The 24205-nt window shown below is 38.6% G+C and overlaps 4 protein-coding genes across 5 annotated transcripts; all 4 read left to right on the plus strand.

The window, feature by feature from the left end:
• The first annotated feature begins 5277 nt into the window (after window positions 1–5277).
• LOC147514831 (uncharacterized) lies at window positions 5278–6168 on the plus strand. Its single transcript, XM_086592702.1, has one exon. It carries the CDS (start codon window positions 5278–5280, stop codon window positions 6166–6168), a length of 891 nt encoding a protein of 296 aa, XP_086448828.1.
• A 3143-nt stretch (window positions 6169–9311) lies between these two features.
• On the plus strand, window positions 9312–10899 carry LOC147514832 (uncharacterized). The gene is made up of 5 exons (XM_086594415.1): window positions 9312–9580; window positions 9673–9867; window positions 9955–10026; window positions 10112–10363; window positions 10446–10899. Exons 1-5 carry the CDS (start codon window positions 9374–9376, stop codon window positions 10707–10709), a joined length of 990 nt encoding a protein of 329 aa, XP_086450541.1. The 5' UTR covers window positions 9312–9373; the 3' UTR covers window positions 10710–10899.
• Window positions 10900–17876: 6977 nt separating this feature from the next.
• Window positions 17877–22661, plus strand: LOC147514833 (sucrose synthase-like). 2 transcript variants are annotated; one of them, XR_015209698.1, is made up of 7 exons: window positions 17877–18084; window positions 18199–18327; window positions 18405–18481; window positions 19185–19259; window positions 19367–19521; window positions 20609–20704; window positions 20790–20830. XR_015209698.1 is itself a non-coding variant. In XM_086585284.1 (7 exons), exons 1-4 carry the CDS (start codon window positions 20262–20264, stop codon window positions 21253–21255), a joined length of 690 nt encoding a protein of 229 aa, XP_086441410.1. In that variant the 5' UTR covers window positions 20010–20261; the 3' UTR covers window positions 21256–21269; window positions 21355–21482; window positions 21604–21751; window positions 21842–22661. The 2 variants fall into 2 exon arrangements, 1 of the variants encoding a protein (XP_086441410.1); XM_086585284.1 differs by lacking the exons at window positions 17877–18084; window positions 18199–18327; window positions 18405–18481; window positions 19185–19259; window positions 19367–19521 and adding exons at window positions 20010–20524; window positions 21103–21269; window positions 21355–21482; window positions 21604–21751; window positions 21842–22661 and having other exon boundaries at window positions 20605–20704; window positions 20790–20963.
• Window positions 22662–22872: 211 nt separating this feature from the next.
• Window positions 22873–23385, plus strand: LOC147514834 (uncharacterized). The gene has a single exon (XM_086592703.1). It carries the CDS (start codon window positions 22873–22875, stop codon window positions 23383–23385), a length of 513 nt encoding a protein of 170 aa, XP_086448829.1.
• Window positions 23386–24205: the final 820 nt, after the last annotated feature.

Raw genomic sequence — 24205 nt, forward strand, 5'->3', positions numbered from 1 at the left:
AAAGAAGAGATAAAATTGAGATTCCTCAAGTATAAACATTTAGAGGTGCCTACCAAAAAGAAGCATAAATGATGAAATCAATCAAGTAAAGACGATCTGAATTTAATGGTGGAGCTGACTAAATTCTGACGTAGTATGAGCTTTTTAAATTTGTAGATCTCTTTATGCTTTTATGGTTAACCCAGAAAGAAGAAACCATTTCTATAAACAACTAACTTTCGAATATCAATATTCGGCAAGTAACAAAAGAATATATTATATAATAAAAATAAAAACAAATTCTTGCATATATGATACATCTTTGCATTTGAAGCTCTGTGTGATGCATTGGAGTTCTAAACTGAAGGGCCCTAAACTGAAAGGCTTACAAAAAGAAAACAAAACATTAAATAGCTAATGTTATGTACGTTTATACAAATACTTATAGAACAAGTTAACGTTACATGCATTTATACAAATATTTACTAATCAATCTGCAACTCTGTTCAACTCGTTCAAAATATTTGAATGTGGAGGCCTGGACTGAATCCACGTCCATATACCCGTTGATCTTGCAAATGGCATAAACAACATTCAAAAGGTCAATCAGTTTGCAACCTGTCGCAACTTCCACCAGCAGGGTCAGCTCTGCGTTATGGCTAGAACATGGTATTGCTTCATTGTTTCCTTCCAAATTCTTCAAAGTACGTAATCATGACAGGTCCAACAAATGGCGAACTGAATCAATGTAATCCATGTATTTGCTTATTAGAACTACATCGTTAGCTCCACTAAAATAATTCAGGAATGAATGTGTCAGGTTCATTCATCTGTCGTGACTATTGTAACAAAGTTAAGAAATATCCAATTTGTGTCATACTTACTACATAAATAAATATCCAATTACGATTACATAAACAGACCATGTATTGTGCATGCAACTCGGTATCACACCGACCCAAGAACCCAAACATAATACATACTCACCATCTACACTACTTCTAAATCCTATTCTTAGATAGCATATACTTTTTAGGGTCTGCATATAGAAAGGAGAAGCATTGTTGACCCACTTTAGCTTCAACTCGATCTCCCCAGACTCAGCACCACAAGGCCTCAACCAAACATCTAGCACAAACTCACCATCTAGATATATATATATTGCAAAAAACTCATAGACGGTTGAAAATAACTGTCCTTAGTAACTACACGCTCAAGATATACGGTAGCCTCCGTTAGCGTCTCCAGTTGCAGTAGAGCCTCCTTTAGAAGAACCAAAGCTCTTACGTAGTCAAGGTCCTTTTTAAGTGCCAATATGTATCAAACATTTCTTTTGAGGTTTAATAAGAACCAAGAATGGGTCGGGTCGGGGCAAAAACTAAAGCAAAACAGATCTACCCAGACACTTTTAGAAATCTACCTTATGAATATCACAACCTATAGAATGACACACACAATTAAATGATAATGATAGTAAATGGGATGGTTTGTTTGGATGTTTGAGACTGAACCACTTTTTAGTTCGGTGGTTTCCTACATACCCCAGAGGGATCAAGTCTCTATAAATTTTAGGAGTATAGAGCTTTCAATGTAGTTCTGTTGCTGAAAAACTTTTCAATATGTAACCACCCGAAAACCTAAAGAATATCTGGATATGGATCCTTATCCCTAGTTTTCAGGTACATTGAATAGAGTCAAAACCTTCGGATTCTGTGAGATTCGACTGGGCCTTATTTTCAGCTAATTACGGGCTTATTGTGAGGCTTGGCCCACATGTCATGCTGTGCCCTGGCTACGAAACCGGGCTAAGCCTGCAGATTTGAAGGGTCGATCACGGGTGCCATGTCCGAGAACATGCCCACCGGTCCATAAAAAGGCGTTGTCTTCTTTGAAGCATTACGTTGCCCGGCTATGAACCTGGGCTAAAGCCTGCAGATATAAAGGGTCCAGTCTGGGTGCCATGTCCAGAAGACATGCCCAGCTGGTCTATAGAGACGATGTGCTGCTGAGCATGCCATAGAGTTGGAAGTCTCACTGCCCACAATTGGTCCAACGAAGCCCCAGAATAGGAGGATCAGATAATTCCATACAGACTATTTATGAGGGTCCACATAGCCCCTCCTCATCACGCCGGAGCAGCCCACGCGGCGAGAGAAGAAAGAGAATATTCTTAATATTTGTATTTGAATTATGTAGACATAAGATGTCATGGTGTCTCTTCAGCATCCTTCGTCATTGATGTCTCAGAGCGCTGAATGCATAGAAACTGAGTCTGATGCTTAAGAACATAAGTGACTCGTATTGCAAAATCTCATGTGTGTCCGCACAAGTGTCTCTGGTTAGGCCCAGTGTTTTGGCAGCATATATGAGTCTTGCGGAAAGACGTTCGCAAGCTTAATTATGCCACATAAATGTTTTCTAATTCTCTATCTTGAGAGCATGGAGCACTTATAGTCTAGCTTGAGGATGTATAATCTTAAGCTCATCAATGTAGAGAGAAAATATTTTTATTCAATTTGTAGGGTTTTGGACCTGGAGAAATCTTGGAGATGCTTAAAAATTGAGATCTGCCTAGTGACGCTAAGGTCACTCCTAGTAATATGTTTAGCGCGCACTGTTGTGTTCCACTCTGTCTTCTGTACCACTTGATGTTGTGGGAGTTGAGGGTTGATGCCTCTTTACTTTGACTTTGTACCATCTTCTGTGATGATTCACCATGAAGATCGTGATGTTGTTGCTGGATCAGTGAGCATGAGAGGTGTTGAATACTGAAGAGTCTGACAAGTAAGCTTTTGGGAGTCGCTCGATGTAGTGTGGCCTAAATAACGAGACCATGCTCATGCCAATGTGGAAGGAGAAGGTACTTCTGAACCAATTTCTGATGCTGTAGATATGATGTGCATTCTGCTACACTACCAAAAAAATGAGTTTACCCAACAGACGCTATAAAGAATAGCCGACAGTTTCTGTCTGTGGGAAGTTACCTACGTATTTCGTCTGTCGGGTAAAATATGAAAGTCTATCGGGTAAACTCTTTGAGTATTCTATGGGTTTTAGATGTGGCCGACAGTGTTACGAGAGTTACTAAACCTTGGATAGGGCGACGATTTTCACTAGTTGGTGAGTTCTGATGGATTTAATAAATTTCCCAACTGTTGTTTAATATTTTGTAGCCGCGGGATATCTTCTAACCAATTTCAATTGTCAGCATACCTTTCCTAATTATCAGGCGCCAAACTAATTTCGTTAATTTCGTTCCCACTAAATTTATTTGGAAAAATAAAATAATAATAAGGAAAAAAAAAACCTAAAATCTATTTTTCCTCTCTCCCTCACAGTTGCTGCCGCTTCAACTCTCCTTCCCACTCTAAAAGGTAACGTGCACTCTCTCTTTCTCTCTCACTCTCTCTCATTCTCACACTCTCTCCCAAATAAAAGATCTTTTTCGTTTGTTTCAGTGATTTTTTCGGTTGTTTCATTAAGTTTAAATATTTAGAGTTAAAAAGTACGGAACTTAGCTCGCGTTAAGGTAAGGGTGAATATACTTTTTGTTGGTGATTATAGTTTAACAAAATTATTTTCTAATAAATATGATTTTTTTTTGTAGTTGATTTCAACTACCACTATTCAGGCGAGAGACGGTGTTGATATTCTTAAGCACTTGGTCATATCCCTATTGGTACTTATAAAATCACTTCTTAGCTTTATATAATAGATTGATATTAGTGGAGAGTGAATTTAATGTACAAATTTAGTTTAGTTTGGTATTTGTGTTTCTCATTGTGGTTGATTGATTTGTTTAAATTGATTTGGATGAGAAGCTGCAGGTTTCTTGGCTCCTCTTTTGTTCTTCCTACGGTGTGTTGGTGAAAGTTCGGTTATACTGTTGCTTAATATGTAAGTGTGTATTCTATGTTTTAATTAGTGTCCTAGTCATGAATCATGAATTGTTGTTGTTGTTGTTGTTGTGGTGGTGGTTAATAGTTTGGTTTGGTATTGTTATTCGTTATTTGTTTGTTTGTTGTTATTTTGTTCCATAGTGCTCTCATTTGTCACCTTTTTTTCCATGCGGATATATATGTCTTCTAAATGTTATCTCGGGCTTTCAGTACACAACAAACTGAGGTAACATCTACTGAGATAATAGAGTTCCCAAAACTGAGATTATAAATTGACCAATAATCTCATTTCCAAAAGAACTTTGAGATAATATCTAACTTTATAATCTCTGTTTTGATGTTAAAAGTCAAAATGAATAACGAGAATAATATTGATTATAGGTGCATGCCCTTCCTACAAATAATAACATCATTGTTAATTAATAAATATGACCCAACCAACATTTTTATTTAAAATTCATGTAAAGGTAGGCCTATATTTGATTCATACGTTCTTGTACATTTATATAGTAGTGACTGGTGAGCAAGTTGAATCTAATGTCATTGTACTTCTCAAAGTTGTCATAAACAAAATTTAATTACTACGTAGGAATTTATTGACATGTGAATGAAATTTAATGACATGTGTTGTCCAATCTTTGAAACAACCTTGTTGGAAGCATCAAGTTTTGCCTTGTTGCCCTCTAAGTCATTTGCACCGAGTGCGTTCGTAAGTTCTAAAACTGCAGTTTCAATTTCTGTTGCAACCTCACCAGGAATCTTGTCCCTGTACTTATTCAAACTCTTCTCTATGCTATAACTGGTTGTGTCAACAATATTCCTCAATTCTATAAGTTCTTTCTTTTCTTGGTCCTTTTGAGTATGCAATTCGGCCTCCTTGACCATTTTCTAAATTTCATCCTCAGACAGTCCTCCTGACGACTTAATTGTAATATGCTGTTATTTTCCTGTAGCTTTGTCTTTGGCAGAAATGGTCACAATACTATACTATGAATTGGTGATTATAAGATGCATGAATATATGTGTTTGACTCTAGTTTCATCTAATTTTGTACTCACTTTGGTACTGAATATTAGGTCGCTGTATGTATGCGTAGAGTTAGCTTGAAGTCAATGTATGCCTAGAGTTAGTATTGTAACTCCTTAGCCTAGTTAGTGTATTTACATAACTATTTAGCTATTTTTCTTGTTCTGAGTTTCATTCATTCTTTTTTATCTCTTAGAAGTACATCATGGAGTCAACGTGCTTGATAGATAAGAGTTGGATTGATCTAGATGATTTTCGGCATCCGCGTTTTATAAGAGGTGTTACAGAGTTTGTAACCTTTGCCTCGGAACACCACGTTAACAAGAATGTCATACCATGTTCTTGTCGAAAGTGTCAAAACCAAGGCGCAGCAATGAGTCACGATAATGTTGCCCTACACTGTTTTAGCTATGGGTTTGACAAGACATATAAAATGTGGTTCTTGCATGGTGAGAAAGAAGTGGAAGAACAACACAATGAAAGAGGGCCGGGATTTCAAGAGAACGTGCATGTGGTTGACATGAATGCTGCTTTCTACACCATTGCTCAAGAGTTTAGTCTTGACAACTTGGACACTTTTCTTGGAGATGATCCAGGAGGGTGTACAGAAGGGGAAGAAGTCGTAGACGGTGTTGCTTTTAATGCTAACTTGCGTGAAGCAATGACTGAATTATATCCTGGATGTGACTTCAGTGTTCTTAGATTTGTTGTGAAACTCCTTAACCTGAAGTACACAAATGGGTGGAGTGATAAGAGTTTTACCGTATTGCTTCAACTACTCCGCATGGTGTTGCCTACTAGTAACAAGATACCAGAGAATAACTACAGGGCATATAAGATGATTAAAGACTTGAAACTGAAATGCAAGAAGATTGATGCATGTAGAAACAACTGCATCTTGTATTGGGAAAAGAATGAATTTAAGGTTACCTGTCCTACTTGTGGTGTTTCTAGATACAAAACTCCAACCATTGAGGATTTGAGGAAGCGAACCAGAGTGCCTGCTAAGGTCTTGCGATACTTTCCACTTACGGAAAGGTTGAAGCGATTGTATAGTGTGCCTTGGGTGGCAAAGGAGATGCGGTGGCATTCTACTGGAGAATCAAAGCCTGGCACGATTAGGCATCCTATTGACTCGGCAGTGTGGAAGCAAGTCAATTTAAAATATCCAGACTTCTTTGTAAAGCCACGGAATGTTCGCTTGGGACTAGCCACTGATGGTTTTACTCCTTATGGCAACTTTGGAGCGCAACACAGTTCATAGCTTGTTATGCTTGTGAACTATAACCTCCCGCCTTGGCTATGCATGAAGTCTCAATTCACCATGCTTTCAACTCTCATTGAGGGTCCAAAGCAACCAGGTAATGATATTGACGTTTATTTGCAGCTGTTGGTTAAAGAACTCCAAGAATTATGGCGTGATGGGGTGATGGTTAAAGATGCATTCAAAGGTGAAGAGTTCCATATGCGTGCCATTTTATTGTGGACAATCCATGATTTTCCAGCTTATGGGAATATCTCTGGCTGTAGAACTAAGAGAAAATTCGATTGCCCTCCTTGTGGTCCGAAAACTGCTTCTATAAGACTTCACCATGGAAGTAAGCATGTGTATATGAGAAGTAGACGGTGACTTCCATTGAGATCCGAGACTAGAAATGATACAAGAGAAAGCACCTATGATAAGACAAAGGAAGAAGGTGAGCAACCAATAAGGTTGACTGGAGTTGAAGTTAAGAGAATGACTAAGAGTTTGAAAAATCATCAATTTGGAAAACTCGGCAAGAATAAGGAAGGGAATAAAGGAAATTTGTGGTTTTCAAAGCGATTTATCTTCTTTAAGCTTAAGTATTGGAAACACATTCTCGTTCGTCATAACCTTGATGTCATTCATATTGAAAAAAATGTATGTGAAATTCTTCTTGCTTTGATGTTGAATACGAAAGGGAAAACTAAAGATGATGTCAATGCACACAAAGATTTAAAGCGTATGAAGAGAAAGAAGAAATATTAGGTGACTAAGCTTGGCGGGAAACAGATTATGCCTCAAGGTATCTTTTGGCATCGAAAAGAAGAGAAGAAGTTGTTCATCCAAACCTTGCGCAATCTTAGTGTACCTATTGGGTTTAGTGGTAACTGGTCTAATATTGTCAAAGGAGATTCAATGGATTTGAGACAAATGAAGTCACATGACTATCATATTCTAATACAACATTTGCTGCCGGTATTAATACAACATGCTTATAAAGATGGCAACAGAAAAGAAGCTCGAACAATTATTACTACTATTTGTACTTTCTTTAGTGCTTTGTGTTCGAAGAAAGTAGAGATTGAAACACTTGATGTACTGGAAATGGGTATGGTCAAGGCATTGTGCGCGCTGGAGAGAATCTGCCCACCACCATTGTTTGTTACTATGATGCATCTTCCTATTCACTTAGCTCATAAGGCTCGCCTTTGTGGGCCTGTGTTTCTTTAGGTGGATGTATTGTTTTGAAAGGTACGTAGCCTGATTTTTGTTACTTATTTTATTTATTTATTTTCTCATTTTTAAGATTCTATTGCTTCTAAAATACTTTTTTAAGGTACATGAAATATTTCAAAGATTATGTTACCAACAAAGGGCGCCCGGAAGGGTGTATTGCATAGCGTTACTTGAAGGAGGAGACACTAATATATTGTGTTGGATATAAAGGAGGAGGTGGTATTTTAGATAAACTTGATAGGATGGCTGAAAATGAACCTGATGTTTTACCAGATTTTTTTGGATAGTGTAGACGACAACCACACTGCTAATGAGGGTGGGCCACTTGGCGCAAGTGCAAAGTATTTATTTGAAGGTGTGGAGTATGAACAAGCACGACAATGGGTACTAAGAAGTCATCCCAATTATGATAGATGGCACACGTAAGTATATCATGTCGTATTAAAGTTGTTAGAAACTTAACACAATCTAAATTATATACATAATCCTAATTGACTTTATTACTTCAAAAATCATGTAGGAAGTACACTAGCTTCATTGAGGACAATAGAACAAGTGCAAGGAGGAAGACTGGGCACACTAGGGTGGCATTGTGTTCTGATGATTTCATCTCATGGTTGACAAAACAGCAGGAGTTCCTCGAATCCACTGATGATCACTTCAAGGATTTAGTTAGGGGATCTACACGCTTTGCTACAAAGTACCATAAGTATTGTGTCAATGGGTTTCTCTTCATCACCAAAGACTATCAGAAAAATAAAAGGAACCAAAACAGCGGTGTTACCACAAGTTGCCATACAACTTTCCGTTCTAGTTCTAAGGATAAAAATCCAATTGATGAAGATGCATATTACTATGGCGTTCTAACAAACATTGTTTAACTAAATTATCGTGAAGGCTACAAGACTGTTTTGTTCAAGTGTGATTGGGCTAAGTGCACACAACTTGGTGTGAAAGTGGATGAGGAAGCAAAGTTGAGGTTGGTCAACTTATCCAATCAACTCAGTTCGGACCATATATGTGATGAACCATTTATTCTTGCAGAGAAGGCTGCTCATGTTTTCCATTCGAAAGACCCCAAGAATCTTGAATGGCATGTAGTGTTGGAGGTTCCAAGAAAAGTGTATTTTGATGAAGGTGGACCGTGTCTCTCAGATGAAAGAGTGGTGAATGATTTAGATATAGGGCCTAACAACCTCGACATTTCTATGGTGGATGAACTGATATTCAACGACCTAGACGACATGTTTGAAGTTGTTGAGAGTAGCAGAAAAAGAAAGAGATCTAGAACATAGTCCATTTATATTTTGTGTTGACTTAGTGGTGTGAGTTTTGTGGTATTAAAATTTTGGTAGTTCTTTGATCAAGTGCAACTTTTTGTTTGAACAGGGTATGTCTGTACTTGAATCTTTTTCTTTTTCGGCTGTATTTTTCATGTGTGCATAATAGGCCTTTTATGGAATGCTTTCTCTAGCTAGTTATATAGAAATTTAAATTAAAAATTAACTTATCTTGATCTTTGCACCATGGACATGCATACTTGTTGTATTGTATTACAACTCTCTGCACATGGACGAGGGACAAACACATAGCAGCTCACATTCACTAAGTGACAGCCTTGGTGATGACTTAGGCAACAGAGATGACTTTTAGTTTTCAGTTTTCCGTACCATTGTTTTGATCTTACTAACAAATTTAGTTGATATATGCAGGTGAGACACACATTTCTGGTGCATCAAATTCCTCTTCTAAGGAAACAAGAGGTCCTTCGATAGGTGTTTCGGAGGAACTGCCCAAAGGCTATGAGAAGGTAATCATTAAGCTTAATGAGTGGGCTCAACCAGATGAGCCCAAAGAAGAGGTTGACCATTTCATCACCAAGCTTGGTCACATTGCTCGCCGTGACATCCCAATTCGCTATGATAGCTGGAAACTAGTTTGTTTGCATGAGAGCATCATACCTAAAGTTATTAACACTTTAGGAAGAATGTATGTGTTTGAAAACATCGATACTATTGACACGGATTGGACAATAAGCAAATTCCAGAAAGCGTGGAAGGAGTACAAGTATGAGTTGTTCAAAAAATACGTCAAAGATCAACCTCCTTCCTTTGTAAGGGAACTTCCCAAACAAGGAATTCCTCTACAAGATTGGCGACAATTTGTGGATAATTGCAATTCCGAGAAATTCAAGGTTAATGGGTTTTCTGTTCTATTTCATGGTGATTAGGTGTATGTGTTTTGATATAAATTAAAGTGCAATATTATTAACTTTAACATGTGCAGGCTTCTAGTTTGAGGAACACAGAAAATCGTAAGCAACAAAAAAACTCTTCGTGTCTTGGGAGGAAATCTGCAACTGTAGCTAAAGTTGAAATGGCAAAGGAGAAAGGGGTCCCTGTGTCATCTATCACTAGATTGGACCAATATATGCACAATCATAAAAGAAAGAATGGGGAACACCAAGACCCGGAGCTAGTTGTTAGTGTACTGACTTAATAAGAATTGAGATACTAAATTATTTTTAAGATAGTAATTTGATATATTTTTGTTTATCTGATTTACTAGGAAAAACTTAATGACTACACTGCTTTGCACCCGGAGTCACGAGAGACGTCGGTGAATGATGCCCTCACAAAGGTCTCATATTGAATCATAGTTGTTGTAATTAATTGTTGTTTGATATGATTTTAAGGGTACTAAATTGATTGTCCATTAAGTATAGGTTCTTGGGACAGATAGTAGGGGTCGTTTTCGAGGCTTGGGTGAAGGAGTATGCAAAACATCAGTGAAGAAGATGAAAGTTGTGGCGCAACAGAATTTGGCTTTGAAAGAGGTGAACACGAACCTTGAGAAGAGGGTAGATGTGCTTCAGAATGCAATGTTGGAGAATATAGCTTTGTTGAGAGAATTTATGAGCCAAGGAAGAATGTCTATGGCAGATGTTGAATTGCCACGTTCAAGTCACGCTTCCCCAGTAATTATTCGAGTTATTATTTGAAAAACATATATGATCCACTCTTATAAGGAAAGACTGATAACACAATTTAATTTTGTAGGTTATCAATGAATATATTGGTAAAGAATGTGATCTGCGTGGTGGTTGGCCACTTAGAGTCGTGGCGAGAGGTATCGTGCAAGATATAGATCCTAATACCGAGTTTGGTAATAGGAGATTGGAAGAGGGGAACTTCAAAGTTCATGTAAATGTGGTTTATGACGGAGGTGCTGTACTACCATTGCCTCATGATGATTGGAGATCAAAGCTTGGCGAGGTCGCTCAAGGGAGTGTTATCTGGCCCAAAGAACTGCTAATGTTGTAATCATTGGGTCACCTTCTTGAAACATTGCTTGTGTTCTTAAATGTTTTTATTGGCTTTTACCAGTGCCAAGTACTAAGTAAACTACTGGCTTTTTGCTATTTCCTTTTGGGTTTCGTGGTTGTGATGTATATTTTTTATCACTATGTAATATGGTTCTTAGGAAAGCAATAATTGAGTTATGTTCTACCAACCCCCCTTGTAACTCCGCCTGTGCAAACTTATGATAAGTTTGCATTGCTAGTCCCAAGCCCAGATAAATGAGGAGGGAGAAGGATGGCAGATGTTTTGTTTTGCTAGATTCACCTACGTTAAGCTACCGGGTCCTATTATAGATGTAAGTAATTCTTTTCTTACTTCTACGATTTCGCTTTGTTTCTATTCATGGCGAAACTCATCTTTTACTCCATCCTTATATTGTTTTTATATGGTCTTTGGTGCTATTATATTGCCTTGTGGAAGTTCGAGACAACGAAGTACTCATCAAGACCGTCATTGATGCTCTTGGACATTGTGACTTTATCCGAGCATGATCGCTGAACCTCTCAAAGCTGATTGCTTTCGGTCTTGATCATTGACCATCCCATCGGTGCCGGGAAGTCGTTGTGTTATCGATTTACCGACTCTTTGTTTTGGAGGGAATAACTTTGGTTGTGAGTCCAGGTTTTAGCTTTGATGGTTGATCAATTAAGGCAACTCCCTCCAATGATTCAAGGCATTGTTCTTAGTAGTACGCTTTCGCTTTACGACCGAGTGAATGGATGCCTACAGTTTTACATTTCTTAAGGTTCCTATGTTATATTGGTTTTAAATGCTTGTATTAGTAGTACTTTTTCGAATCATCAGAACTAAGGTTTGTTGGCATCTTCCTTGTTAAACAAATTTATCCGTTTCGCCCACTTTTCCCCTCGTTAAATACAAACTTCTTGAGTTTCTTATGTCATGTTTTTCTATTTACGGTAGGTCTTAAAATATATTGAAGGAATGTCTTTGGTTATGCACTACTATTCTACGGCGGGTATATACTCGACAATGGTAAGAGAAACTTTGATTGGCTTTGATCTGTGCAAAACTAATTCTCATTTCTCTGATTTTCTCAGATATATTGTTGAATGATTGTATTGTTAATGGGTGTACCATTTTTTTTTTAATAAAATAAGCTAGGGTTAGGCAGACCCCCACCTGCATTAATCTCAAAGACGCTCATACAATGTTCCTATTGCATCATCCTCTACTAATCTATATAGTTCTCGACTTAACGGGGGACCTTGAAAAGTACAACTATTACAATTAGAGATGGTTAACCCAGCAAGCCAATCCGCTGGTTTGTTACACTCTCTATAAACATGAGCAAAAGAACAAAATGCAAAAGAATTAGCTAATTCTTTGATATGCAGGACTATGTCCAAACAGTACCAAGGGCTATCCACCACATTCGTAAGAATCTGTGTTGCCCATAGTGAGTCTGATTCCACTTCAATATCTTGTATACTCAGCGCCTGACATCTGATCAGTCCTAACTCAATGGCCTTGAGTTCTTGAAATATTACCGATTTCATCCCCCCAGACCCTGAGTAAGCTTCAATCACTGTTCCCTGCCCATCTCGCATCACGCCTCCATGTCCTGTGCCTAGATCGTTTAACGCCCCATCGGCATTCAATTTATACCTTTGTTCAGTCGGGGGGTTCCACTGGTTCCATTTACTTACTTTTGTTTTGAACTGTACCTGGATACCGATCGACTGACACAAACTTCTGTTCTCCGGTGTTTCTCGAAGTTCACTGATCTGAGTTTGTAGATACACTCTCATTTCTCTGAGTATTCTACTCAACACCACTGCCGCAGGCTTTGCAATATTTTTGAACCTTCTTGCGTTTCTCTCCTTCCATATTGCATCCACTGAAGCACATATGAGTGCTGAATAAACATCGCCTGTCTTATCCCCCTTTCTACATACTCTCAGAAGTGATGACCACTCCCTATTGGAGGACCTTGTATCAGACTCAATGCCCAAGACAGATTTGATACCTCTCATAATTTCCTTGGAGTAGCTGCATTCAAAGAATAAATGGTTTGAATATTCTCGACTTTGGTTGCACAAGCGAGAAGACGAGTGGTGATGATCTTCTTTTGCACAAGCCTATCCCGAGTGGTAGGCTATTAGAAAACAAATTTGCCAACATGTGAACGAAAGTGCCTTGGCATTACTAACTTACCCCATACCATTCTCGCCATCTTACTCGAGGACGACTTGGAGACGAACTTTATATCTTGGCTGGCGGCGAGAACTTCCCATTAGGATTTGGCTTCCATATAACTCTATCCACCATCGGATGAGAGTTAATGGGAAGTATTCAAGATGTCTTCTCGAGTGCGGTGTTATTCAAGTCCTCTACCGTGTTGCTCCATTTTCTCTCCCCACGATCAATGGCTAACCTTTGCATCCGGTGATTGAATTGAATCTCAAAGAATCGCATGCGGGTTGTGAATGAGAGGACTCGACCGCACCAAATATCGTGCCATAGCGTAATAGAATCACCGATTCGCGATCTTTGTATATGACAAACTTCTTTACCTCATCCCCGCTCTTCAAGATACTCCTCCATGACCAAAACCGCGTCATTTGGGACTTCCATAGTCCAGGAAAAACTTATTATGCAACAAATTATTCCGCACCCATTCAACCCAAAACACTTTCTTCCTTAGCTGCTATTCTATACACAAGACCACAGTATGCCCCTCTATTCCAAAGTGACATATTCATAATACCCAAACCCCCTTCCTCCTTTGTCTTGCAAATGGTAGATATGCTGGCCTGATGATGACATTTCTTAAGTTCTACACCACTCCATAAGAAATGTGCACAAACCTTCTCTATCTGTTCTATCACAGTTTTTGGTATTATAAATGTTCTATACCAATAAATAGGCATTGCGGTGAGAAATAAGATAAGATAAGTCAAGTCTACCCGCATGCACAACATTCTAGCTTTCCAGTCCTTAAGTTTAGTCTGTGGCTCACCCACCAATGGTTGGCACTCTTTAATCCCAAGTCTGCGCAGGCAAAGAGAGGTAAGCCCAAATACTTTCTTGGGAGGTCTAACCAACTCTACTCCCAAAATCGGCCTTGGTTCTCGAGCCTCATAACCACTAATGGATCCCGTCATGAGAGTAGTTTTATGATTGTTGATATGTAGCCCAGTTGCTTGACCAAATAGATGTAAACAATCCTTAAGTCCTCGATAGACTCCTCTTCCCCTCTACAAAAGAAACGGACATCATCTCATGGCGAGGTGTGACAGTTGGTTTTCTTACACTTGGAATGAAATTTGATCTGTTTTGCATCAATCTTCTCCTTTTACTATGCTTTCCAACACCTCCATGACCAAGACAAACAAATATGGAGAAATAGGGTCGCCTGCCTCAATCCTCGTTTACCTTGAAAAAAACCTTTTGGAGCACCATTCACAAGAACCGAGTAGGTGGGAGAACATATACATAATTTGATCCACTTCCTTAGCTTCACGGGGAACTGAAATCTCCTCATCATTAACTCTATCAGATCCCAAATTGATCATGTCATACGCCTTTTGGATATCAATCTTCACCGAAAGCACCTTGGCGTTCCATGTTTTCTTTCATACCCCTCGAAGCTCATGTGATAAGAGAATATTGTCTTGAATGTATCTATCGGGGGATGAATGCCGATTGGTTCAAATGCACTAAATCATTAATACATATCTTGAGTCCGTTGGTGATGATCTTAGTGACGATTTATATATGGTGTTGCCGCATTGAGCTATCGGTCCGAAATCCTCTACCTTAGTAGGAGTAGTTGCTTTAGGTATAAGGCGAGAGAAAGGTAAGCGTTCTTGCTCTTGGGAGATGATAACTCACGAAACATTCTTTATTGCACTTGTGAAATCCTTACCCACGCCTCCGAAAGCAAGCCTTGAAGAAGAATGGATTAAAGCCATCGTGTCCCGGCACTTTATTATCCTCCATTTCAAACAATGCACTTTTGACTTCTTCATCTGTGATTTCGTCTTCTAGTTGCCTAGCCAATGGTTCAGGAATAATATTTCTTACCTTCAAACTCATAAAAAAAGATTCCTCCTTCACTGGCAGTGCACTTGTACCCAATAGTTGGGTATAGTACTCAACTATTGTCTTTGCAACTTCATTCTGACCTTTGACTGTGACTCCTTGGTCATTTGATAATGCCCATATTCCTTTTCTTGCTGTTTTCTCCTTTATGCAGCTGAAGAAATACGCTGTGCACTTGTCCCCATCTTTCATCCACATTCCTTCACTTTTCTCACGATATCCATCACCTCTGCTCTTGCTAGAGTGTTGTATCTGCTTTCGAAGCAAACCCTTTCCCCTTTCTCCCGAAACATATTTCCGAGTCCCTCAGTAGTAATATCTGCACATCTTGTAGCTCCCGCTTAGTTTGTTTCTACCCTTTCATGAAGATGAGAGAAATTTGCTCGCCCATGGTTTAAGCTTCGCTTTTAGCGGTTTCGGTTTACGGATCGGCACATACATTGGATTATTGTATATAGCCATAGTCCACACTTCCGCCCCAAGATGTCTTTGAATTCTAGTTGATACACCCGAAGTTACTGAACCGAAAGGGGAGGAGCTTTTCTTGTATAATCACTCCAACTCAAGAGCATTGGTGAATGATCGAAAACCCCATAAGGTAGGTACTTTTCGGCAAATGTGTACGGAAATGAAGTAATCCATTCTTTATTCACCAAACATCCGTCGATCCTAGACATAATACTTCCTATACCAACCGATTTATTCCACCATGTAAAGAAAAATCCAATGGAATTTAAATCATCGGAGTCCCGTGATTTTGAAGGCATAGGATGAAGTCCCCGCTTCTCGGGTGCATGGAATCTCCTCCTATTCTCTCATTAGCACATAAAATATTGTTGAAGTCTCCTGCCACACACCATGGACCCTACACTGAAGCACTTACATTCATAATATCTTTCCATAGACCCAATCTCTCGCTGAATCTATTACTTGCGTACACCACTGTGAGAAAATACTCTTCGTTGCAAGGCTTGAATCTGACCTTACAATGAATATATTGAGCTGTCTCAGATAACTTCTGGACATTCACTAAGAATGGATCCCAGCATACCCATATTCTACCAGCATCACTAGAGGAATAATTACTGACACTACTCCATTGAGGACAACATATGTTTCTAATAGCGTCAAACTTCTGTTCCTTGACCTTTGTTTCCAACAAACCAAAAATACAAATCTTCTTTTCTATTCTAACCTTGTTTATCTCCTTTGCTTTATGTACATAATTTGTTCCTCGAACGTTCCACACACTTATTGGGGCTATCATTTAGTGTTTTTTGTTTTTGGAACCCTTGGGCCTACCCCTACTCCGCTTGCCATGACCATTCTTTTTGCTACTAGGATTCTCACGTTTCTTTCAAATACTTCCTTCCTTCTCTCATCATATGTCCAATCTCAACTCTTCGGTTCGCATCATTCTTATGTTGTATAGGTGTATCCAGAATAGCCAGCGGCTCAGTGACTTTATCACTGAAGTACGGGGTCTCCTCCACTGACAAAACATCCTCTGACATTTCACCATCCCCAATTCCTTCTGTTCTTCTTATAAAATCCACCATTTCTTCCTCAAACTCCTCCATAGCAACAGAATCTTCTGGATTGACAAAGTGCTCTAACCTGTCCACATAAGGCACCACAGATAGGTTCTCAAGTAGAGTTCGACATCATTGTCTCGCAGCAGCTCCATATCCGGTTGAGCTTGATTTTGGCTCAGTATCATTATCTCATTACATACATCTCCGCCAATAGGACCATTTTTTCTCTATACCATTGCTTTCCTCCTCTACCCCCACCCACCACCACAGTAACTGGTTTACCTCTAGAATTGCAGTGTTAACCATTCCTTCATTTGTGCTGTTACCAGGATTTTCTGATATGGATTCTGGTTCTTGCTCACCAGTCTCTTCCTGTTGTCGTTGCACCCATATCCTTCGTGGAGCCCTGGCATTGTGTGTTGCAGGCTCTGTAGAACTTGGAACTCTGAAACACTTGTCTGTGAGATGGCCAAAAGCCTTACAAATATCACACTTCTTGGGAACCCAAGAGTACTCCACCCGTACTGTTCTATTATCCCCTTTTTCCATCTCAATCTCAAAGGACAAAGGCAACTCTGAGGATATTTCAACTTCAATACAGACTCTTGCAAAACTAATTCTCTTTTTTGATGCAGTAGCCTCGTCCATTAGCAATGGTCTACCCAATCGACTGGCCACAACACCAAGACCCTCTTCTGACCATAGTTCTTTGGGTACATCATAAAGATTAACCCATATTGGTATGCCTTTGATTGTTTTTCTCCTCTTCTCAACATCCTGTGACCATGGTGTGACTATAAAACAGTTTCCTGCCATGTAAATGGGACCTAATTCCATCACATGAAGTTTATCCTCCTCATTTGTGAACTTGAAGTAGAATAATTCTGAGTCTGCTATCATATCAAATTCCCCTTTTGTTTTCCATTTCTTAGCTAATACTTGTTTCACAAACGGAAAAGACATTCGATTTTCTAAAAAGAAACCCACTAAGTAATCCTGCCACATACTAATGCCTCTGGAAATGATATCTTTTGGAATAATTGTAACTCCATTAATAACCTCAGTTGTGTAATGCTGCAGAGGGGTAAAGGCAGTTGCTTTACCTTTGTTGAACAGTGAACTCCATGAATTTCGTTGGTTTGGTTCAACTTCACCTGCTTCTTTTCGATTCTCTGGTGGAATTTCAGTTGAGATTGGAACACTCTGCACTCTCACTTCAGTAGTACTGAGAGGGGGAAACTCTTGATCGTTTACTAGAGAACTATTCATATTTACTTCCACTGATGAACTTCCACTGTTGTCAATGAAGGATTTTACCAAAAGTGGAAATGAACATGAAAAGAAGACGGATAGGAAAAACTCTACCTAAAAAAGTTTGCTATTCTAGGCAAGAATTGGAGCACTAGATCATCCTGTTGCAATTTAAGCAATTTCACTTCAAGTCGCACCTAAAAAGGTCCCCATTACAACTTCAAAATAACCCAGCATTTTCTCGCCTCATGAAATAAAGACTTACTAAAACCACAGAATGGTTTCCTCAAATCAAACAGATCTTTTAGTATTTAAAACTAGAACAAGAACAAAACCATTATGTGGGCTGATGGTGATAGAAAGAAGAGGTGTATGTTTACATAAGAAGGAATTAGAAATTGGGATGAAGAAGACAAGGGTAAAATTGGCGTAAGTGAGAATTTCAATGTTTGGCTAGAGGAGTAGGATGGAATGTGTAGTTAAGTGTGAGTTGCCAAATCACGGGGGTTTTGTTCTAAAGTGGTACAAACTTTGGTGGTTTTTTCTAAAATGCCCTTCATATTTGCAGCATCAATTTCACATATTTCTATTTTCTCCAGGTTTTATCTATATCATTATGTGCCATTTGCTTATGATTTTCTTAATATTGAGCATTGTGAAATTCATTTCACACCTGGGACACCGTTCAAGCCATTTGATCAGTTAATGGGTGTATTGCCTGCTGCAAGGTTTGCATTTAAGACTATCCTTTTTGCTATTGGTACTTGGTTGTCAACACAATATGTGATTAGAGTTGTGTTTCTAGGGCGCATGCACTTCCCTTGTGTTACATGGAATTCATGACTGATTCTTCATCGCCAATTTTAGATTTTTATCCCACTGGTAAGGTTCATTTGGTTTTTCAGATACAACCTTGCGACTTCCTTTCTTACTATAGTTAGTAATGATTTCTTTTATCAGAAGCTTATAGTAGTATATTTATGGTGTATTTATGGTAAATTTTGAGCTTGACATGTTTGGAAAGCATCATGCATGGCAGGTAATGCTTCGTATTTTGGCTTTGAATTTGAATATTCACGCACTGATAAGTAAAACTAGAAAAACAGGTACTAGAATATACACATGTGAAATTGAGCAGTCAATTTGGTCAAGTGAGTAAGAACTCAATCAATAAAGCTTGAGCTGAATTTCTCGTCCAGCATGATCTCAGTGTAGTATATTGGATGATTCTTCCTTGTATTATGAATTGTACGCTTAAAACTTGAAAAGTCCTAGTCAGACCTAATCATGGCTCCTAATTGTGGGTATTACCATTGTTAGCAATATTATTGGCATAATATGTTAAGATAACTGCAATAAGTAGTTCTTAAGTTTCTTTATACAGAGAGATACTAAGAGGACAAACACAATTTGGGCTAAGTTTTCTAACATTCTATACTTCTAACTGTGACGAAATAGAAAGATTCAACTGCATTACACTTTCAAGTTGTTAATAATATTTAATTCTTTCCTCTCTTAAAATTTCATACTACAAATTGGATAATAAATCTTGCTTTATGACCTTATGTTGTGTTGAAATTGACAGGCTATCTGCAAATTACCGTTTATTGAAGAATCTCGTCTTCTTCTAGAGATTGCAAAAGTTGAACATACCTTGACGGTAGTGCCTACTTCCGATGATCCTTCCTTTGTCATTCTCGATTTCAATTTTTTATTACTTCGTTTCTTCTTAACTTGTTAGTGGCCATCTTTTTTCTCGCTATATAGGATGAAGAGAAGAGTAGAAACAGCTTTGGTATGGATTTACTGTTTGTCCATAGTTCACATCCATTTGCAGCAGAGATGATATTTTTCGAGCGAAATAAGGATCACCCAAAGTTGGCTATGGCTAAAGTCAAACAGAGAATTGATCCGAAATTCAGGTTTGTGATCATAAAATTCAATAAATAGCAGCCCACACCTTGTTCCTTTACATGTTATTTTTCAAGTTATCATTGTTACACATGTATGTGCAAACTTAAATGAAATACCAGTTTTAGTTGTTGTCATTAGATCCAGAAAATAAAATAGAAAATAAGCAATTTGTTTCTTAGTTGGTATTTTTAATCAACGAAATGATTCATTTATTGTGCTAAAATATGTAATAACTTAATGTGATGGCTTAACTGTATCTCCGTTGATGTCTGGGGGGGGGGGTTGGAGAACCCTACCGCATTTTCAAGACTTACTGTGATGGCTTAACCGTATCTCCGTTGATGTCTTGGGGGTGGTGGTTGTTGGAGAACTCTACCGCACACCTCTTTGCATTAATAAACTTACAACAAAATGTATTGAAAGTCAACCGTAGTCTCATTATTGTTTATGTATCATAGTCGTAGAATGTTATTTACTTAAAAGGGAAATAGGAAAAAGTTGTTATAGCACCTTTGCATTTATAGTAAAGGAAAAGTCAACCATATTCTGTAGAGGTTCTATTAATAAAAGCCTCAACATCAAGGTCTTCTAGTGCTGAAGGAATTTTTAGAACGCATTACATTTCCTGATAACAGGAACTAGATTCAGAGGGAACCAAATTACTGGCAAAGTTGCAAATTGCATTTCTTTGACCTTCTAATTATAAAGTGGTACGTACCATTGGCCTGAGTCTTGGTTCTCTTTAGAAATGGTCTCTGTACACCAACCGGATACTCCGTATTCACCGTTTGAATATAGATTCCAAGAGATTGGTTTGGAGAAAGGGTGGGGTGATACTGCTGAGCGTGTTCAGGAGATGATTCATTTGCTCTTGGATCTTCTTGAAGCACCTGATCCCTGTACCTTGGAAAAGTTCCTTGAGAGGGTACCAATGGTTTTCAACGTTCTTATTCTATCTCCGCATGGCTACTTTGTTCAAGCGGATGTTCTGGGCTATCCTGACACTGGTGGCCATATTCTTCTTTGATTGCAGTATGATCTCATCTTAGATTCTGGTTTTTTTATATACGTATTCTGCTTTTGGAATAACTTCAGGTCATCTATATTTTGGATCAAGTTCATGCCTTGGAGAGTGAGATGCTTCTTCGCATTAAGCCGCAAAGACTGGATATTGTACCCCGAATACTCATTGTAATATTTCAGACACTTATCTGGATATAATGCTAATTAGTACCTTTTTGTTCTTTTTGATTCTCATTTGTGCATTTGAATCCAGGTGAAGCATCTTCTACCTGATGCAGTAAGGACAACTTGCAATCAGCGTCTTGAGAAAGTTTACGGTACAGAGCATTCACATATTCTCCGAGTTCCTTTCAGAACTGAGAAAGGAATTCTCCGCAAATGGATTTCAAGGATTGAAGTATGGCCATACTTGGAGACATTCACTGAGGTTAAACTTTCTTTTATGCTCATCTCATCCAGTCACACAGGTAACTGGAGAAGAATTATTGGTAGCTTAAAGCCATTTTCTCATTGCCGTTTAATGCACTCTAAGAAATTGATTTTTCTTTATCTGTATTTTTCTGCAGTGCACCATTGCCCGTGCTCTTGAGAAAACAAAGTATCCTGATTCTGACATATATTGGAAAAACTTTGAAGAGAAGTACCACTTCTCATGCCAGCTCACAGCTGATTTATATGCCATGAACCATACAGATTTCATCATCACTAGTACATTCTAGGAGATTGTTGGAAGGTATGTTCACTAGATGCATACTAACTTTATGGTCTTTTAATTTTCAGACCTAATATTTGACCTTTTTTCTTCTAAATTCTTACAGCAAGGACACTGTTGGACAGTGTGCGGTCTCTTCTCATTCCCTCTCTGTTTGTGCTTCCTCGTTGGCATCATATACATGCGGTGCATGTTCATTTTTGTCAGTTCTGCACCATTTCTTTAGGGGTATATGTATGCGTCTCCACTTTTTTATTCTTTATGGTGATGAACGTGTACATAGTCTAATTTTCCGTTATGTGACTCACTACGTTTTCTTTGTTCAATATCATCTCATTATCTTCAACTTTGACAGCTGGGATTCCGAGTGTGAGGTGGTTGGCGCTGAAGGAGATTACAATGTTCTTGTGATGGATTTGTTTGGACCTAGTCTTGAAGATTTATTTAACTTCTGCAGTAGAAAACTTTCTTTAAAGACTGTTCTTATGCTGGCAGATCAAATGGTAGGTGCAATATCTCGTTTGGTCTATGTTATTCTATATTAATGGTATACAAGATTTCTCATGTACATATGTTCCCAATTCTTTCATCAGATTAACCAAGTTGAGTTTGTTCATACTAAATCTTTTCTACATCAAGATATCAAGCCAGACAATTTCCTCATGGATAATTTTTCCTCATGGATAACCAAGTTGGGCTTAGGGAGGCGAGCGAATCAGGTATGTTTTACCTCTTCATTGATAATTTTTCTTTTTTCTTCCAAGTGATTCCTTGTATGTGATGTAATGTGCTTTTTCTCTTTAAAACCTGCTCGACTATATCTGTTGAGATTTTAGTAGAAAAGGAGTTGAGAGCTGATTCTATGTCGTGGTGCGGGTTTCGATAGTCACTTAGCACTCGACATATTTCGTTTACGTCATCTGGTGTGTTGGATATGTAATGAAATTTAGATAAGGTGCATGGAGAAGAAATGGATGGGAGTACTGGTTGAAGAATGCAAGCTAGTTTAGTAAAGATTATGAGGGGTGTCATGTTTTTTTTTTTTTTTTGGTTCAGTGGAGAAATGAGTTTTGTTTATGTTTTTTAATTCCTACTTAAATGGATAATGATTCAAACCTGTGTAAAGACTCAACAAAAGCTCATTACATGGAAGGAGAAGAAGCATAAGAAAATGACCCAGAAAGCAACTCTCTACAGCAGTCACTTCTTAAGATAAACATAACACTCTCCTCCAACCCACTAGCCATGCTTGGGTCTAAGGTCTCTCATATGGAAAGCTTGGACTATGAGTATGGTCATCTTATTCCATAAATCAATGCTAATATTCCTTCTTGTAATACTATCATGCTCAAATGATTATTTTTTCTAATGTCCTTCTTGATGCTGGATCAATGAGAATGATCTCTTCAAACATGATTGGAGGAGTCGATCAAGAATTGGCTTTCCTTATTTTCTTAAAATGGACATTGGCTTTCCTTATTAGCCTGCTAACTGGGGTTATTGGCACCCTTATCAACCTTTCAATAGAGAACATTGCTGGATTCAAGCTTCTTGCAGTGGCTCGTTTTGTTGAGGAGAAAAGGTGTGCATCCTTTTTATTCATTATTCTTGCTTGCAAAGAAAGATGGGTGTTGATAATTTGGAGGATTTGATAGCAACAAATGATACTTCAATCCACGAAGAAAGAAAGCTGAAAAATAAGAAGAAGAAAAAGAGAGCTGTGGAAAACGCGGATGTACTGCCTGTTGAAGATGATTTGAATGAACCTACCATTGGTGAGAAACTTGCAAGTTTAGAGTTACTTGAAGATGATAAAGTCAAAACTCCCGAAATAGTGATGACTTCTCCCAGCACTAAGCCACCAAGTGCAGATTCAGTTCATGTGTTGCTTAAGCAGGCACTACATGCTGATGACCGTGTATTATTGTTGGATTGCTTGCACACGCGAGACAAAAAGGTTATTGCAAATTCAATCTCCCTTTTGACTCCATCAGACGTTCTCAAGCTCTTGGATTTCTTGATTTCTATAGTTCAGTCAAGGGGTGCAGTCTTAGTTTGTGCGCTCCCATGGTTGAAAAGTCTGCTTCTTCAACATGCAAGCGCTATTATGTCCCAAGATTCTTCATATGTGCACTAAATTCTTTATATCAGATTATTGAGTCTAGAGTTTCAACTTTTCAGTCAGCTCTTCAGCTATCTAGTGTGATTGGGATACCTGAAAGAATTATTACAACCAATATTTTTTTTTTAAACAAAAAACTAATACCCAACGGATACCAACTGTCTAGTAGTAAACTACCTCGACGGACCTATCCGACGGCCTATAGCACTGGTCCTATCCGATGGATAGTGACAATTGGTATATCCAATGGCCTATAACAGTTGTCCTATCCGATGGCTAGTGACCGTAGGCTTATCCGAAGGTTAACAACAACAGTCCATATCCGACGGATCTTGGCAGCAGTAATACCCGTCGGTCCAAAGCAGTGGGAATATCCGTCGGCAAAGATCATCAACCCCGATGGCCTGGTATGACTGTTCATAACTGTCGAAAACCTATGCCAACCGAACATTTTCCGACGGTCGTGCGGCAGTTTTGGTTTGTCGGGTAATACCTTTGGCGATAGTCACTGTCAGTCAGGTAAAGTGACTTCTTTTGTAGTGCTAGCTCTAACCATGTCTTTGGTTGCTCAAGGAGCCACAAGATGAGAGACAATTCTGGAGATAACCACCCTGATAAGAGAGTTAGGAGGGACCCTTGTTCTAGTTAAGTACCATTTTCATTGTCATTTCAGTATGCTGAGGAGGTCTTGGCTAAGTATTCCAGTCTTTTCCGTGAAGCTTGCGTTGAAGCAGAGTTAGAGCTTCAATGCTTACGGGACAAAGTTGCCACTTTGTTGGAGGGTGCCCGACAACTTAGAGAGATTAGCCACCTATGATGAGATGAGTGTCTAAAA

The sequence above is a fragment of the Coptis chinensis genome, chromosome 2, assembly GCF_015680905.1.
Source record: "Coptis chinensis isolate HL-2020 chromosome 2, ASM1568090v1, whole genome shotgun sequence".
In the NCBI taxonomy this organism is placed as follows: Eukaryota; Viridiplantae; Streptophyta; class Magnoliopsida; order Ranunculales; family Ranunculaceae; genus Coptis; species Coptis chinensis.

What these genes read in the sequence shown, in the direction of transcription:
- LOC147514834 (XM_086592703.1), top strand. Translation starts at nt 22,873, where the DNA reads ATGGGTGTTGATAATTTGGAGGATTTGATAGCAACAAATGATACTTCA.
- LOC147514833 (XM_086585284.1), top strand. Translation starts at nt 20,262, where the DNA reads ATGGTCTCTGTACACCAACCGGATACTCCGTATTCACCGTTTGAATAT. An exon ending in TTGTACCCCGAATACTCATT is followed by an intron (nt 20,705 to 20,789) that starts GTAATATTTCAG and finishes ATTTGAATCCAG; the next exon opens with GTGAAGCATCTTCTACCTGA. An exon ending in ACTTGGAGACATTCACTGAG is followed by an intron (nt 20,964 to 21,102) that starts GTTAAACTTTCT and finishes ATTTTTCTGCAG; the next exon opens with TGCACCATTGCCCGTGCTCT.
- LOC147514831 (XM_086592702.1), top strand. Translation starts at nt 5,278, where the DNA reads ATGAGTCACGATAATGTTGCCCTACACTGTTTTAGCTATGGGTTTGAC.
- LOC147514832 (XM_086594415.1), top strand. Translation starts at nt 9,374, where the DNA reads ATGTATGTGTTTGAAAACATCGATACTATTGACACGGATTGGACAATA. An exon ending in GCAATTCCGAGAAATTCAAG is followed by an intron (nt 9,581 to 9,672) that starts GTTAATGGGTTT and finishes TAACATGTGCAG; the next exon opens with GCTTCTAGTTTGAGGAACAC. An exon ending in ACCAAGACCCGGAGCTAGTT is followed by an intron (nt 9,868 to 9,954) that starts GTTAGTGTACTG and finishes CTGATTTACTAG; the next exon opens with GAAAAACTTAATGACTACAC.